The sequence below is a fragment of the Pomacea canaliculata genome, linkage group LG9 (assembly GCF_003073045.1).
Source record: "Pomacea canaliculata isolate SZHN2017 linkage group LG9, ASM307304v1, whole genome shotgun sequence".
Taxonomy (NCBI): domain Eukaryota; kingdom Metazoa; phylum Mollusca; class Gastropoda; order Architaenioglossa; family Ampullariidae; genus Pomacea; species Pomacea canaliculata.
The window spans coordinates 13,293,482-13,311,549 of NC_037598.1; the positions used below are offsets into that span (position 1 = coordinate 13,293,482).

The 18,068-nt window shown below is 36.7% G+C and overlaps 2 protein-coding genes across 2 annotated transcripts; both read left to right on the plus strand.

Moving 5' to 3' along the window:
- Positions 1-178: 178 nt before the first annotated feature.
- On the plus strand, positions 179-6,238 carry LOC112572688 (multiple epidermal growth factor-like domains protein 11). The gene is made up of 10 exons (XM_025252495.1): positions 179-498; positions 942-1,076; positions 1,582-1,704; positions 1,880-2,011; positions 2,688-2,816; positions 3,037-3,168; positions 3,945-4,076; positions 4,169-4,271; positions 4,526-4,605; positions 5,192-6,238. The coding sequence occupies exons 1-10, from the start codon at positions 411-413 to the stop codon at positions 5,446-5,448; spliced, it is 1,311 nt and encodes a 436-aa protein (XP_025108280.1). The 5' UTR covers positions 179-410; the 3' UTR covers positions 5,449-6,238.
- A 1,887-nt stretch (positions 6,239-8,125) lies between these two features.
- On the plus strand, positions 8,126-16,843 carry LOC112572685 (multiple epidermal growth factor-like domains protein 11). The gene is made up of 10 exons (XM_025252491.1): positions 8,126-8,300; positions 10,090-10,320; positions 11,741-11,941; positions 12,480-12,602; positions 12,962-13,093; positions 13,737-13,868; positions 14,398-14,529; positions 15,530-15,620; positions 15,918-15,997; positions 16,248-16,843. Exons 1-10 carry the CDS (start codon positions 8,210-8,212, stop codon positions 16,406-16,408), a joined length of 1,374 nt encoding a protein of 457 aa, XP_025108276.1. The 5' UTR covers positions 8,126-8,209; the 3' UTR covers positions 16,409-16,843.
- The last annotated feature ends 1,225 nt before the right edge of the window (positions 16,844-18,068 follow it).

An 18,068-nucleotide genomic window follows, 5' to 3' on the forward strand; every position in this document is an offset into this window, starting at 1 on the left:
TCAGAAACATGTTCATAAAAACACCATGAAGGATGTTGGTAGATGCCCTTTTTTCCGTTAATAAAACTCCATAAATGATTAAGGAAATTTCATTTAATCTTAGAAGTGCTCTTCTATGACTGACATTGTGACACAAATGATATTATGGCTTATTTGTAAAGAGTTTTTTTTTAAGAAAATGTATTGCATTTAATAATAACGGCAGGAGATGAATGAACTCACGAAGTTAGTGAAAGCAATGTGGCACAAATAGTTGTAGTCTGCTTGGAAGTGTTGCTGCTGGTGTTGATGATAAGAAAAAAATGTAGGTTTTTATTTTTCTACCGCTATCAAAACACATAGCTCTGATATCATCCTCACGAATGGTTTTCCCCTAACAGGAAGTTTGAAGAAAAGCGAAGATTTTCACAATGGCGGGTTGTGTCTGGATGTGGGTTGTGACACTGTGTTTGTTTATTAAAATATTACACTTTAGTACTGCACAGAAGAACCAAACAGGTGAGTATTGTCAATATTTTTAAATCGATGTTTATGTACTGTCAGGTTTATTGTCTCCTTGCAAATAGGAACGTATTCTAAAATTAAAATATCAGAAATGTTTCTGTCACAATTTCTGTTGTATCCACGCAAAAGAGATTCACTGTTTCTAAAAAAAAAAAACCAAAAAAACTTGGTCTAAGCTTTTTCAAACAACTGTGAGATTTCATATATAAGAAAAAGGATAACTTTAACCTTTATAAGGAAGGTAAACTTGTCGAACAGACTTCAGGTGGATTACTATTTAAAAAGAAGGTAGGATTGAAAGCTCTCCACTGATAAAATGATAGTGTACTGACTAACAGAGCTTTAACGTCTCCTTTTCCTCTTTGTTATCATCATGACTTACTTTTATTATGAGCGAAAATGGTTTAACATATCTGATGGTCCTTGATTAATTTCAGAGTGTCCTGTTGGGAGGTACGGACCCCCCAACTGCACTGAGACCTGTGGTAGCTGTTTCAATCCTCATGACTGTAACAAGGTGACGGGCGCCTGCCCGTCCTGCAAAACTGGTTTTAGTGGAACACAGTGTAAAGGTCAGATGATAATTGTGTGTGTTTGTGTGTGTGTATGTGTGGTTTAAGTCGTTGTGTACGTGCTTGCGCATGCGCGTGTGTGTATATATATATATGTGTGTCTGCATGTGTATGTGACCAAGAGAGAAAGAATTATAGAAAGAGTTTGTGTGTAATGCGTTTCTAGAATGATTTTGGAAAAATAGCGCTGGAGAAATATTTACTGTTACTGTTTCTATTTTTCGCATGCTTCTACTTTGAAAATTTCTTGTTCCTTAAAAGAGGTAGAGTTTAAAGCTGTCTGGTAATAAAAAGATAGTGTATTCACTTACACAACTCTGTCTTCTTCCTTTCATCTTTCTCTTCATTGTCGTCGTCGTCGTCGTCGTCATCATCACCATCATCATCATCATCATCATCATCATCATCATCATCATCGCGTTCATGTCAATTCTATGGCTTCTCACAGACATTACTTATTACTGTACAAGATTTTAATTGGACTGAGAATGTCATACTTCTCTAGAGTGCTCCCCCTTGCGCTGGGGAACAAGCTGCTCTCCCTGCGGAGTCGGGTGTGCTGGTACATGTCATGCCAGCAACGGAAACTGCACGTGTAGAGACGGATGGACAGCGCCATACTGTACAGGTAAACACAACCAAGCACAGGGACACAGAGATACCAGACACATATCACTTATGCTTATCAACACACAGCAGCTATAGTCGATGAGCAATGCCAAGCTAACTTGCTTATAACAATTGGTATAAACTAGTATAGATTAACTTATCTTGTGATGCTTGATTGATTATTCTCATTTAAGAGTGTGCTGCTGGGCGGTATGGACCCAACTGCACTGAGACATGTGGTAGTTGTGCCAATCCTCGTGACTGTAACAACGTGACGGGCTCCTGTCCGTCCTGCACAACTGGATTTAATGGAACACTTTGTAAAGGTCAGACGATTATTGTGTGTGTGAAATGTTTCGAGACTGCTTTCGGAAAAATAGCAATGTATAATTATTCCCTTTTACTTTTCTTTATTTCGCTTGTTTGCTCTCTGGACGTATTTTCTGACCAAAGATAACCTACTTTAATTCAAACGTTTGTAAACTGTTTACAAAATTTTCTAACTCAAAGCGATTTAAAACTATATCTTTTAAGATGACTTGTATTAAGAGCGTCTGTCGAAGAAATGCTCAGACGGTAATTACAGCATGTCTAATGACTGTCACAACACTTGTGGTGGAGGAGACCATTGCACATGCAGCAGGACTGTCTTGAGTCCTTAGTCCTATCTGTTAGTGTTGGACAGGATGACAGTCTCTCTGTGTCAGCTAAAGATTATAATGGTGGTGATAAAGCTTCATCCTCAAAAACGCTCGACAAGTACCTTTTTAATTTTATTTATACCACCCACAATACACTGTAACTAAAAATGCACTAAACCTGGATGTGTATACGATAGGGACGGAGTTTGAATATGACTAACTTCTTTTGTATGCGTTAAAACAAATAAAAACAACAAGGGAACTATAAACGTTTCCAGACTCCGAGGAAACCACAATAAACTTCACAATTAGATAACTCTTACCATAATGATTAGTTCTATTGTGATTTTTCATGCCACAGACTGCGCTGTGGGTAACTGGGGGGACACCTGTTCACACCTGTGTGGTTCTGGCTGTGAGAACGGAGTTTGTGACACTCTCCATGGAACATGTGACTGCAAGAAAGGGTGGAAAATACCTACCTGTGAAGGTATATTTATATTTATGTAGAGGACTGTCTTTCGCATGATTAAGATGATTATTAAAAGCTGTGCTTGGTATAAACGTTTAAGATTATCTTGCTTTTTCTTGTTTGCATATTCCAAAGTATACTACTTCTACAAAAGCTCGTGGTCCACCGGCACATGTTGGAGACATTTCGACCACGCTTAGTTATTGCTGAAATTTATATTTTGATATTGTCCTGACAGATTGCACAGACGGTCACTACAACGTGTCTAACGACTGTCAAAACACCTGTGGTAGAGGATGTAACAACACATGTAGCAGGACAGAGGGGACATGTCAGTGTCGGGCAGGATGGCAGCCACCTCTGTGTCAATGTAAGAATTCACTCATACTAGAAAGCAGTGTTGTTAAAATTACAAGTTTTTATAGTGGTGCATTTCTGCCATACAAACCTATAACTTGTCCTTCTACATTTAAGATAATGGATACTACATAATCCATAAAATAAAAAAACAGTAGTGATAAAACATTTCTTCAACGAATGACAAAGGGAAAGTCAGGCAATTTGGTTCGATGAGTATTATTAAAAATCGAACCTAATTTCTTTGTCTAAAACTGAAAGTTCTAGAACTTTCTACGAAAACTTTAGTTATCTGTGAGATAATGATTAACTTTGTTTTATACGTATTGTACAAAGTGACTTCTTATCACTTTTTGCTCATGTTGCATTTTTAGATACACATCCCAAGGAACTAGACCCTACTAAATAAACATTCTTAAATGTACTTTCATTTAAAGCTTAATTCTTATTTTTGACGATTGTGACATATTCTAATAGTAACAAACTGTGATCCACGCAAAATAAATAGAATATAAGGAAAACTCACAATAGTACCCAATGAAAGTGAGATTTTCTGTCTTTAAAATGTGCAATATAACACTTGGTAAAAAGTTGCTCTCTGTAGGCAATCGGAAAATTATCTAAAGAGTTAAACTATAATTTTTTTTTTTACTTATTCCATGGTGTAAAATAAAGTTGGATAAGCCATTATAATAAAAAAATTGGATAAGCAATTAAATAAGCCATTTTTCTATAAATAAGATACCTGAATACAACTGAAATTGTAACACAAACAATAAGTGCCCAAAGGGTGTGCTGACGGGTGGTTCGGGTCTGAGTGTACAGAGTGCGGCCACTGCGCCAACAACAGCGTCTGTGACAAGAAGACCGGCGTCTGTCCTTTTTGTGATGGAGACTTTGTAGCCCCTCTGTGTGTAGATGGTGAGTGTCAAGTCGCTAGTTTAGTTTATTCCTTGTTACTCCTCGGGGAGCAGCGGACTGCATTCTTATTATTAAATATTTTTACTGTTCAGCGGTCGCACCGTGCAAGGACAGCTGCAGTGTGGCAGGTCCTGTGGCCGGCACTGCCATCGGCTGTAGTGTCGTCTTTTTCATCGTAGGCGCCATCTTTGATTGGTGAGTCGTTAATGTCTGAAATTTAAAATTCCCTTCTATGCTCTCTTTTATTTTTATTTCTTTTTAAAATACTGTTTTAAATCAAATAAATATGAGCCAAATGTGCGAATTATGCCTTACCTCTGTGATGAGTCCTATATCAGGGATACTGTACAGTGTCCACCATTCCGCAATATCAGACGTAAACATTACTATTTTTCAATCTACTGTTTCTTAAATTATATTAAAAACATAATTCTTACTGATTGGTTCAGGTGGATGAGAAGATCACGATCAAAGAAACCGTCACAAGCAGATTATTCACATGAGGAATTTTCATCAAAGTCTAACCTGGGTAATTACTTCTCCAATTATTTTAATGATAAAACTAACTGTTGTTGCATTTGCTATTAGGTAAACATATACAAATAAATGAAATGTAAATAATCTGATACAAAAATCATGCTGATATTGATCTTTAAGACTTTATGTAAAGTCAGATGAGTGTAACATATTGCTCTCAATAAACCGGAATAATTCCAGTTAAAAATGAATGAACATTAAGAGGAAATCTTGAACGACCATCTATAGTTATAGTCTTGTGTCAATCTGTTAGAGGGACTTTGCTCATTAGTAAATGTGTTCCAGAATGAAAATAGCTTGGACGAGCCTATGTTTTAAAAAGGCACATTTTTTAAATAAGTGGGGAAAGTTCAGAGCCAGGTACTTATTTCCCAGATCATAGTGATTAAACCCATTTCGTTCTCTAAGTACACGCCTACACTTTCCTTATGATTTGTCATCGGTACATAACTATATGATTACGAGGCGTTACCGTGTGTCGTAGACACCTGAGTAGGTAGGATCCACGTTTTACAAACTATTCGTTCATGGTCAGTGACTTTTGAAAGATGTTTTATACGACAATGCTCTTTGGCCAGGTACCCCCGCTTTGTCCTCACGGCGTCTGGCTGAATGTCCCGGACGTCCAGAATCTCCAAAGGACAGATCAGAGGACACCTCAGACTATGGAAACATCGGCTTTGACAGCAACATTTACGAGGAATCTGTCGTCAGTGATAACAAGATGACAGCTTACGTTCCCCTTGAATTCCCCGTGAACAGCAAGAATACTGACAATGACAGTGACAATGATTACATCAACGCCACGTCACGTCACAAACTGCAGCTCGAGTAAAACCAACAAAATTCTAGTATTGTTGTGTTTCATCTTACACTCATATTTTTTTTAACCTTGTGGCAGCAGCAGAACACTCTTTATGAATGGTAATTTCACTGTCAAACAGACTTTTCCAGATTTTGGTTTCAAACCACCATCAGCACCAAATAAACTGTCTGATAGTCATATTTAATCAAATTTCTGTAATAGCTTTAGAAACAGCTTGCATTGAAGAACAACTTTAATTTTTCAACTGACCCATTGTAAAAATTCAAAATATAGTATAACTCACGATGATTTGCAGAAATGTAATAAATTTGATATTTTCTTGTATACATAGAAAACCTAGAGTTCAGCTTCAGCTACGATAAGGTAAAAAATTTGACATTCAGTAATCTCTTGTGAATTTAATGTCACATCCTGTGTTTGTGTCTATTCTGTGAATGCTATGTCTCTGAATCATTTTGCTAGTAGTTGATTGTCTCAAGCTTTTGTTACAACACGTATAAATGTAGAGCCAGCGATGACAGCAACACGAAAGAACTACAAACTTGAATAATGCTCTCTTCCATGACATGGTCGCAATATCCAATAATTCAGATGATCGCCTCACAACTTCTGTAAATAATTTTTGAAAGTTTTCAAGTTTAAACGCAAAATTTACAAAAATAATAAAAACATATTTAGCATAAACATATCTAACGTAGAAAGTGATTTTATTTTTCCTAATTTTATATCTGTTATATTATTACTATTTTCATAGCATAAAGTATTTGAAACTGTATAAGTATTAATATAGATAGCTTCAATTAATAGCTTTGTGTGTAGAATGCACAAAAGTCCATAGCATTTCCCATGGTATTAACAATCCTATGGACAACACTGAAAACCACTTTTCGGCTTTTGTTCTATAATTCCTGCTACTTCACATACAATAGATGATTCAGAGAAAGATTTAAATCCTCTCCCATGATTCCATGGGTTACTATGGACATTATGAAATCTTACTTCCTGTTATTTATGAATTGTAGCTTCTTTTATTCACAGCCCGACCTATACATATACCAACATACCCGACGACTATATTGTTTGCGTAACTGTACTATAGGTAAATAAATAAAGATTACAAAATAGTTCACGCGCAGTTGTATTCGGTCACCTTTCCCTTTTTTATCTGCTCTGAAATGCTGTGTGTTTGAAATGTATGTGTTCAGATGTGTGATGGAAAAGATATTTATCGTTCACGAACTGTTGGTTTTGTTTCAAACTAAATCTCTTGTTTCTTCTTATTATAGTTTTTAATCCATTATAAACGTTAGAAACTTCAAAATCGGCGGCCCAACGGCAGCTGGACAATTTCTGTCGACAGAGCATGCCTGTCATCACGAAGGATGGCAGACACCTTCAGAAGAGTCCGCCTATTATACAGAGCCTGAAGAGAACTCTGAGTTGATCAACGACTTTGGAGCAGGTGGATACCACACGATGTAGGCTGCTCTTGTCCTTCACCGATAAACTGTTGTAGAAACAAATAAACGAGAAGGACAGTACACTCTCTATGTACGATCTGTAATACAAACTTGACTGCTTCTGTCTTCCGTGATATAATCACAATATTCAAGAATTAAGATAATTATCTCACAACGTTTTGAAATACTTCACGAAAGTTTTAAGTTTAAATGCAAAAAATTACAATATAATAAACTTCATTTCTTTAACATAAATATATTAGTAGTGTAGTGAGTGTAATTCCTTTTTTTGACACCATATAACATTTGAAAATGCATGACAAGATGTAGATGGCTTCACTAACTGTGATAAATGAAAAATAAAAAGCTTTTTTTTGGCATCATTTGTAAAGAAAAACATCTACTATGGACATTATGAAATTTTCGTTGTTGTTGTTGTTGTTGCTGTTATTTGTAAGTTGTAGATTCTTTCATTCACACCCGGGCCTATACATTCTTCACACTAACGGGTTCATTGTTTAGATAAATGTACTGTAGGCAAAGAAAGAAAGATTTAAATAGTTTACGCAAGAATAGTTTCCAGTAAACTGATACAAATATTATTGCGTTCCTCACCATCAAAGCAGTCATAATAAATAATCATTTTATCTCTCTTTATATATAAATTATTTTTTTACATTTTTAATTTAATGCCTCTGTCAGAAAAATTCACAACTGATATTAAATGGCGTGCAAACATTTCTTTTTTTTTTTCTTGACAGACGTTCCTGTGATAACGAAGAGAACATATCCCTACCCGTTTGCATAGACGATATTTTGTATAGCTTATCTCTTCTATCCTTAGAAACGCGAAAATGAAAGTGTCAGAAATGTTTCTCTCACTACTTTCATGTTGTGTCCACGAAAGGACATTCCTTGGTTCTCAAAAGTTTGGTTTAATTTTGTATCAGACTGGGAGCTTTTTTATATTGTGATGTGGCTTAAAACGTAAGAAGACAAGTTGCAAGGAATAATATAGCATAAATAAAATTCTTTCTATAAACAAGAGCAGATCCCCCGGTTACACCGAGATAACAAAATAGGTCACAAAGAGATCATTCTTAGTTTTGCTTCACACACACACGCACACACGCACCCTCGCACACACCTTGTTATTCATTTTTATCATGCCTAGGCCAAAGCTACAATGTGAGGGCGAGGGAAGTACACGCTTATCGCAAGTATTTCTTATCAAAGTTTAAAGAAAGGTTGTCGTCGTCCCCTCAGTTTCACGTGTAGTAGGAAGTTTACAGACGGACTTGAATTTTGTTATGATGGCGGATAGTGTGTGGACGTGGATCTTAAAGTTGTGTGTTTTAACTAAAATCTTTCTCTTTACTACCGCACAGACAGAGCATATGAGTGAGTACTGTCAGTATTTATTATTACCTAATCCTTAGATAACAAGGTTCTTTTGTAGAGTCATAAAATTACTTGTCGAGACCCTGCAAAACAATCCAAAAATAAATCATGCGTATATTGAAGTCCATATAAATAATTTTAACAATAATACTAAAATCCTTGAGAAGCTGAGCTCTCATTCTTTTAACTTAACAACAATCAAAAGCCTTAAATGATGAATATCTGATGGTGAGAAACAGTAAAACATACTGAAAAAGTAATATAATATTGCAACTCATTAAGATTAGTGAGCTTTGGGGACTACGTGGTCTATGGCTTAGCAAATCTCAATGATCAGTCAATGGGTTTCCTTTTGGAAAAAAATGAAATAATCACCCTCGATATTTCAAGATCAAATACTCACAATAAAAATAATTGGCAAGATAGCTTAGTAGTAAAGCTTAATACACTGAATGCATTTGCCAAACCTACGTTCAAATATTTTCCAGTTTGTTCAGTATCAAAATAAAAATAATACATTTTATAACTATAAAAAACATAAGAGCAATGCCTTATTGTTTCACATTCAATGTTCTCAAACAGATCTTGCTCGTGTTTCTCTAAAATCAAGATAACATTATACAAACACTTAAGACACCTTTGCTGCTGTGTCCTGACGCGGAGTTCACGGGTAAGGGAGGTAACGCACACTTGGGTAGGATGATACACGGTCATTCCTTTGTAAATAAAGGAACAATACTAAATTTTACCGAGTGTTACAGAAAATGCCAATGAAATCAAAGTACTCCAAACAGACGAGAATGCATATCTCTGAGTCACAGGCGACAATACCATACCGCCCTAGTGCGCGACCTTTGCTCTATAAATAACGAATATGCTTATTAGACTCTCGCGGGTAGCCCTGTATTAACCGTTACATATCTGGCTTTTAGATATATATATATATGTACACAATTTCCGTCAAAACACGTCTAGTAAGAACGTCGTAACATCAAATCAATCACTACATTAAAATGGCTACAAGATATCATGTAAAAGTTTTCTTGTTTACAAAACAGTGATTTCCCCTTTCTCAACACAAAATCTTATCGTCGCTTTGGTGGGAGTGACTCACACTGCTCCCCTAGTTATTAACAGAGTGAAGATTGGTAAATCACAGTTGACTTGCTCGTGCTACTCACCAGTAGACAAAAATAAAAGGCTAAAGAATGTCATTTACATCCAAACATGCATAAACATGTAAATACATAGAGGGACTGTACAAAAGTATATAAAAATATATTAAAAAATTACACACGCGTAACAGTTCTGACAAATGACGCACAATCATAAGTCAGTTTCAGATTTTGCAAGCCACCTATCTTTAAAAAAAGTTCACACACCTACACACTTAAACCTTATAATAACTTAACAGTTTTAAAACCTTTGTCCTTCTCCCCACATAGTGCAAAATCACCTCAAGGTGGAAGCACTTTCCTATTATACAAACCAACCAACCGTAAAAAACATGTGCCAAATTAATTAGTTTCTGAATATCCACGTAGTTATTTTTTTAACTAGTACATGGTGGTTCCTTTGTTTTTGCAATAAAACAAGGAGACTGAGTAAATAGTAACCTAAAATCGTTTAACAATCTCGATTTTATAAGCATATTATTTAATAATTTTCTTTACCTGGTGTGATAATAATCAAGCTACTAACGAAGGAAATAAATATTTACTGAAACTTTCATAGACTTTAAAGTCTTTAAAAAGACTTAAAAAAAGACATTTAAATGAATTTGTTACAGCAAACGTGGCTGTCAACAAGCCATGCAGCATCAGCTCGCGGTATGTTGGTGGAGCCTTGTCCGGAGACTGTTCTGTGGCTATCAATGGAAATACTAACACAACATTCGTCACAGTGAGCACGCCACAGAACTGCATCCACACTAACCAATCTGATTTCCATCCATTCTGGTCAGTGGATCTGGAACAAAACTTTTCTGTGCACAGAATAACCATCTATGGTCGCTACCAAAGTGAGAATAAATATCAAATTTGCCTCAAGACAAAATACGTTTATGGTACTAACTTATTTTAGTTCTCTCCCAATGTAAATCATCTTTCAAAAAAACTGCATTTTGTTGTTTGTAAGATGCTTTTCAATCCTAAACAATTTCTGTGTTATAAAACCTGGGAGCTAGTTGTTCAACGTGTTTCTAAAACAAAACTATTTTAAAGAAGCAAATTTAAAAGCGTGTTTCCAGGTGCTTGAGATGCATTGCAAAAAGCACATTGTGATGAAAGAGGAGGGGGGGAGTTTGTCTTAAATAGTTTTATCGCATTTAAAACAATTTCAGTTCCAAAAAGTTACAAAAATGTATTTCTCACTTTGTTTTTATAAACGTGATTGTCTAAGACCTAAAAGTGTTAAAATCAGAGACGTGTTGTGCAACTGGCTGGTACTGTAGTATCGGGATTATATTTTTTCTGCCTTAAGGGTATCAACATGTCTTCTTTTCTTATGTTTGACTCTTTGAAAACTAGGAAAGATAACTTCTCTATTTTTGTATAACGCCAAAAAAATGCAGCATGATTTCTATGATAATTTTACATATTTTCTTTTACATAAATGTTTACCACTTCAAAGGATTTCTCTACATTGCTTTTGATGATAATAAATAGTAAGTAACTGGAACGTGAGGACGCTCTACACATCGGATCCGATATACACGAATAAGAGATTTTGATAACAAAATTGGTAGTAAGACAACTCATTTCAATTGAGAAATTTCTTCTTTTTAGCGTCAAATGGAGAAAAGCTTACTTTTTTCCGAAGCTCACAATAAAGCACACAAAGAAAACTTTGAATGTTTGTGGTCTATATTCATGGTGATGCTAGGTAGTGATGAGACAGTGGCAAGGGGTGCTAGCGGTTATAGTGGTGAAGAAGATGACGACAACGGAAAAGGAGCAGATAGTCCAGGTAGATGTGTGTTTGCGATGTGACGACACCTGCAGCCAAGAATGTGGCGGAGAACACTATGGTGGGGTTCACATTCAATAATCTTCATTTAGCACAAGTAAATATTTTACATCTGAGAGTAAACACAGCGCTGTCATAATAAGTTACAAGAACTCCTAAAATTTTAATAACAACAAAAAGTAGAAAAAGCGGTAGGATGAAAATGTGAGCTGTTAGTACAAATAATGTATTATATATAGTGTGTGTGTGCAGGTGCACGTGCGTTCGCGTGCAGTAAAATTTTATTTAAATTTTTTAAAGAAAGATTTTTTAAAGAAAGACATGGTTTGTGTCACTATGACACGATAAGAAAAAGCACGCGATAGAATGATGTTATACTGTATGCAGTAATGTGATGAGCGTAGGTGAGGAATACAAACAAGTACTTAATATGAACATTAAATGCCTTATTTTTTCTTTTTTTAATTATGTAGTGGAGAAAAGAATGGACTGTGTTCAAGTCTCACTCGACGGACGAGAGCTTTATAAGTTCCCGTGTCCAGGCACAACAAATGTGATAACAAACATTACTGCAAATCCGTCTCAACGAGGACGAGTGGTTAACATCACAAGAGACCAACCATCTGACGGAGATCTCGCGCCATTTTTAAACATTTGTGAAATCCAAATATGGGGTAAGTTCTCAGAACGAAGAAATATTACTTTAAGGGATATGTTTATAATAGTGACAACCAACGCTGCAAGTGAGATGTTCGTAGAAGTAAGAAATATGAAGAAATTTGTATTTTTACAGAATTGGGAAATATTAACATAAGAGGTATGTTGATGAAATAAAGATTTATTACAATAATAACTTTTAAAGAGATTTTAAACATTATATAAAATTGTCAAATGTGCTTTATCTCAGTATTGCAGCTCTGGAAAAGAAGAATTTTAATGATGTTACTATATTGTTATAGTCTCCTCAGATACATTACTAGATCAGTCTGTTGTTTCGGATTCTTCATGACTATACTTAAGAAAGTGACAGGGTTTATATCAGTAATTACTACAACTAATTAAGTAGTTTGTTTCTAGTACAGATCTCCAATTATAGTCAGTTATTATTTATCTAAAATGTCAAATAGGGGAGGGAGAGGGAGTAGATAGCCTACAAGAATGTTTATTAGTCTGTTAAATATGTAACTTTTATTTCTATAAACATGGGTCCAGTGTGTTCATCTGGCTATTGGGGACAGAACTGCACTGCCTGTGCCATTGGATGTAATAATACGTGTGATGACATAGATGGAGCTTGCAGGTGTATTGACGGGTGGACAGGACCACGATGTACGGGTAAGACAAAAGCTGCAGGAGGGTGAGAAAGATATATTTATCCACATCTCACCCCTCATCTACCATTTCAAGAACGCACACGCATAAAAATACAATAAACCACATGTTTACAAACATGATAGACTACTTTCCTCATCCCAACGAACACTGATCGACACGAATGATTGTGGTAGACAAATGATGATGTCTAGTGATATATTTCTATAGTAAAGCTGCACTCATTCACTCTGTCTCATGTATCTCTGCTTACTAAAATATGTCTACATCACAGACTGGCATTGATTGTTTCTAAAGTATCTCCATACTGTTTACATTTGTATTAGCAAATTCCTCAGTATTATTTGCTCAATTTTCAACAGAGTGTTCAGACGGTCACTACAATGAGTCTAACGACTGTCAAAACATCTGTGGTAAAGGATGTCATGACACATGCAGCAGGACTGATGGGACATGTCAGTGTCGGCCAGGATGGCAGCCTCCTCTGTGTCAACGTAAGAGTATAGCAGTGGTGGTGAAGCACCATCCTGAAAATAAACGGTCCAAATACTTTTATATTCTAGTGCGTCATGCTCAGAAGAAAAGGTAGGCTCACCATCGTCCTCATCAGCTGAATCAAGAGAATATTTTGCTGGAGATTCTAGAATAGGAAGTCCCTCGTCATGTGGAAATGGTTTCAATGGAGACGGAATGTTGGGTTATAATATTTCTTTACTTACTTATTCCTCCGGAAAAAGGAGGAACCAAGCAGAAGTAAGCCATTTGTGTGGCTCTCTTCACCATGGGGACTGCAAACGGCCTTGATGGTCTTTGGCCATTCAACCCCTGTGAAAGCTGTGTTTTTCATATTCGTGTTTAGCACACTAAGACCTTTTTAAGTCACTAATAATTTCAGTGATGACCAGTGATATAAATGTTGCTAACTCTCCATCAAAACACACACACACACACACACACAAAGACACACATTCACCCACACTTCATCAATTACATGCTTTTTTGTACAGTTTATGCTTAAAGTTTAGTCAGTAATGTGTTCGTGTGTATGTGAGAGAGAGAGACAAAGACAGCATGCGTGCTTGCGTGTTGCATGATTGACAAAGGAGTCAGACTTACTGTCCCCATCTCTGCTGGCAGACTGCTCAGACGGTCACTACGACGCATCTAATGACTGTCAAAATACCTGTGGTGGAGGATGTCACGACACATGTAGCAGGACTGACGGGACATGTCAGTGTCAACTAACATGGCAGCCTCCTCTGTGTCAAGGTAAGAATATAATAGCAATGCCGGAAGTGGCTGGAGTGACGTGTCAATAGATTATAGTGTCGCCTTAAGGGGCATATTACATTTTGTGTCAGTGAACTAACATAGCTTTGACTGTTAAGTTGCCACATCCACGCAGCATCTAAGAACACGTGGAATTAGTGTGTGCGATTGTGTATTCGTGAACGCAGAGGTGTGTATGTCTGTGTGTGACTGTGTGTAAATAACAGACGATTGGTGTGTTAAACATTGCACAGGTCTGCGTAGCTCAACTATTTGACAATGATACATGCAGAAAGCAAATTAGGACCACTACTTTTGAGTAAGGTAGAAATATTTTTGATTTATATCGTATAGGCATGCACGTGTAGGAACTTGGTATAAACAACTATGTGAAAACATACATGCAGTGATGTGCATTTTTCCCTGGCACATTGGCTTTAAATGATAATTTACTCAATAAACTGATTTTGCACAAATGCATGCACAACATGCAAAATATTCTCTTAATTTAACATTTTTTCGGATGCAGGGTGTGCTGACGGGTGGTTCGGTTCTGAGTGTACAGAGTGCGGCCACTGCGCCAACAACAGCGTCTGTGACAACAACACCGGCGTCTGTCCCTTTTGTGATGGAGACTTTGTAGCCCCCCTGTGTCTAGATGGTGAGACTCGTCTTTTTTATAGTATACAGCTCTTGAACAAACGCTTATACGCATGACTACACTGGCATTTCAAATTTGTAACTGTTTTTAATATCTCATAAACATAGACTTCGTGTTGTAAACAGTCATTAGAGTACGGAAAACCAACTCAACAGAGAATTCACTTTCGTCCTAGTCATAAGAAAATAAACAGAAAGTAAGACAGCCCGCTGAGGGGCAAGTCACCCACCATCTCCCTCTGCGCCCACAGCACAGGGATGATGCACTGCTGTAACCAGTGTAGTGTCGTAATTTGTAGCCCTGTGCGTAAATGAACAAATATATAAGGGAGACAACACTGGAGCCTTTAGGAATTGTTCTTCCATTGATTACTTCCCTTTAAAGGCTTATATAAATAAATAAAAAAAGAAGTCAATCAGGTATTTTGATATGGTTGAAAGTAGGCGACGTTTTGGTTGATCAAACGCCATGTTGACATTTGACCTACTGCCCGATTTCTGAATTCTCTGCCTCATACAGTTACTATCTTTAATGTGAGTTTACTACAAGAAATCAGAACCTATAATTCTTAAAATTAACACCACGCAAATGTTTTTAAAATGCCCTTTTAAGCACAGTTAGTTGTCTTTATTATAGGTTAACAAATATTAATTTTTTAAAACACAGGTCAAAATTTGCTTCTGGGCTTTACGCAGTGATTGGTATCGCGCGGCTCTGTGCCTTCGTAGCATACCGATAGTATCGATAGTAATATTATTAAATGCATCAATCTGAATTTTTTCAGCAAGAACAATGTTTGTTCATTTCAAGTTTACATGCCGTCATCAAAGTGTGATTCTTCGAGGTGTAACTTGTGCCAGCATGATATAACGTGTGCCAAACGGTGCGATTTTTTTTTTAATTTTAATTTCAGGTTAATGTGACCTAGTTGAAGCCTTCCGCAGTGATTGTAATATACACATTTTCTGATTTCTGGTTGTACCTTTTATCTTCTTGTCAGCGAGGGAGGCTGTCAGTCTGGTGGGTCCAGTGGTTGGTGCTGCTGTCACGTGTAGTGTTGTCTTCCTGGCTACTGGCGTCGTCATTGGCTTGTGAGCTCTTGACAGCAATCTATTGTCTTCCTCTGCCTTTTTCTCTGTTTCTTGATTCTACTTATTCCTTGTGCATATCAATAAATAAAGTTGAAAACACTCAAACAAATCTGTGTTGTAACATATTCATTTCTCATGCCACGTTTGTTTTGTTAATGTGCCGACTTTCGGCTGATTTAACCTTTTGTATACAATGGAAAGTAAAGCAGATATGTGTTTCTAAACCTGTTTCCTTTAACTTATTTAAATTATTTCTTTTTTGAAATACTTCAAGTATTACCGGTTATATTATTTCAGGTTGTTACGACGATCCCGCTCTCAGCAACCATCTGATACAGTCCGGCCACATCTTCAGCTCTCGATGACATCTGACCTAAGTAATTATAATATTGGTTCAGCCCAAGTCAACTTGCATTTTTTGGAATAGTATTTAACTATTACATTGATAATTACCAATTAGATGGATTACGTTAATTTTTGTTAATCGACTTCATGGACTTAACCATGTCGCCTCGCTTTGATAACGCAGAATTTTTTGAAGTAAAAAAGAAAAGTGGGCGGACATGATATAAACCCAGAGACTGATTATATGGGAGCTTCTTATTAGCAGTGAACTTCGTATTCCAGGTAATTCCTTGACGACAACACCTTCAGCACAGCTCGCAGATTCTACAAATCCAGACAACACCACAGTCTACAGCAACGTCGACCCCCACGTCAACACCTACGACATACTCAACACACGTGACAACACGAACACCTACACCTCTCTCAAAACACGTTTTTAAAGGACATTCCATAAACTGTTCACAGCTCATGGGTGCAGTGACACTAGATTTTTTTTAATGGTCTTCAATATCATTTTCAGACCTTCATGAATTCATTATATGAATGTCGAAAAAATGGGAGAGAGAGAAAGAGAGAGCAAGCCTAGTAAGTTTACAGCAGTTTGATACTTATTTCTTCACTTTAATTAAACTTGATTATTGAGTAGTTGTTATTTCTAGGGTTGACCGTGAATAATGTATTGCTGTTGTTTAGGACACTTTAAAATTGGGTAACAGTACAAAGAATTGTTTTGCGTGTGTGGGTTAGAAAAGTTCTGTTGATGTCAGGGTTAGGCATGTGTTTTCGTTTTTTGTAGAACGAAGGTGCAAACGACATGACTATTTGATTTATTCCCACACGTCCCACTCACACATCCTAATAACAAACAGGTTTTCTTATTCCCCCCCCCACCTTCTCTCTCTCTCTCACTGGGGGTGAACACTGGTCACTGGTCTAGGTAGGTCATAGTTTTATGTGTTCTAATAAAAAAAAGTGAAAACTGTGTATACTTTTGACATTTGGAATTATTTCTTCTATTCCTGTAGTGATTTTTATAATTTTTATATTTTTTCCCTTCTGTGTCCCAATTGCTTTCAATCAATCAGTCAACTAATGTCTCACATTCTCTCTCTCACACACACAAACACGCACAAGGCAATGATAGCAATATATCAAACTAAAGAAATGATGAATGCGATTATATACTACATAACGAGTGACATCGAACCACGGATATGTATAGGTTGTTAATTTAAGTCGAACGTTGTTAAATCTTTTCCTTTGAGAAGAGCAGGGATGGGGGCTTGTTAGCCGCGTGGTGTCGTGAGGTGACTAACGTGTGAACGTTGCACGTAACGGTCCCTGCAGCAGTGTCTACCGCGGGTGGTCAGAGTTACGTCACAGCTGTCCCTCGCCTGTCTAGTTCATCAGGTGTACAATGTCTGCATTTACACATAAAACTAAGGAACAGCGTAGCAATTGCTAAAATGCCGATGTCTATTAATACGAGCATAGGATGTTAGCACTGACATCTCTTATCGCCTATTACTCGTGACCGACTTTGACTCGTCAAAAGTAGGAAGATGTCGTACTGTCGTACGCCACGCTGACCCAAAAAAAAAAAAACAAAAAAAAAAAAACGAAAAAAATGTGTAAGTACTGTCTCTCATAAATGAATCAAAGTAGCAAACAAGAAATTAAAATAATGGAAAAAACCGGTTGAAACTCTACAAACAGTGCCTGACGCACGAATAAACGCACACAGTCTTCCAAACATCGCAATCCTCAGAAACTATAGCAGAGACACGACTAACATAAAGTTTGTTTACAATCGCAGATGTATATGCTTTCTTAATTATGAAATTCGTGAGTATCTACAACATAACGGACGCTAAAACGCTTGGTATATCCAGCTAAGTACCGAGTCCTTTAACTGTAAAAATAAATAAGTATAAAATTGACGGACAAGCCTCGATATGGCACTTTACTTATGTAGGCTGCTGTGTCCTAATATAGTATGTCCTGAAATAAATATATCTATATCTAAACGGTAAGACATTCTAATAGACATGTATACAGATGTAATGAAAGCAGTAAATACAACCCACACACACACAGCTA

Bases quoted from the DNA above. Each gene is read 5' to 3' on its own strand.
- LOC112572688 (XM_025252495.1), top strand. From the start codon at position 411: ATGGCGGGTTGTGTCTGGATGTGGGTTGTGACACTGTGTTTGTTTATT. The intron at 3,169-3,944 runs GTAAGAATTCAC...AAGTGCCCAAAG, and splicing joins GCAGCCACCTCTGTGTCAAT to GGTGTGCTGACGGGTGGTTC. The intron at 4,272-4,525 runs GTGAGTCGTTAA...TGATTGGTTCAG, and splicing joins GTAGGCGCCATCTTTGATTG to GTGGATGAGAAGATCACGAT.
- LOC112572685 (XM_025252491.1), top strand. From the start codon at position 8,210: ATGATGGCGGATAGTGTGTGGACGTGGATCTTAAAGTTGTGTGTTTTA. The intron at 13,869-14,397 runs GTAAGAATATAA...TTTCGGATGCAG, and splicing joins GCAGCCTCCTCTGTGTCAAG to GGTGTGCTGACGGGTGGTTC. The intron at 14,530-15,529 runs GTGAGACTCGTC...TCTTCTTGTCAG, and splicing joins AGCCCCCCTGTGTCTAGATG to CGAGGGAGGCTGTCAGTCTG.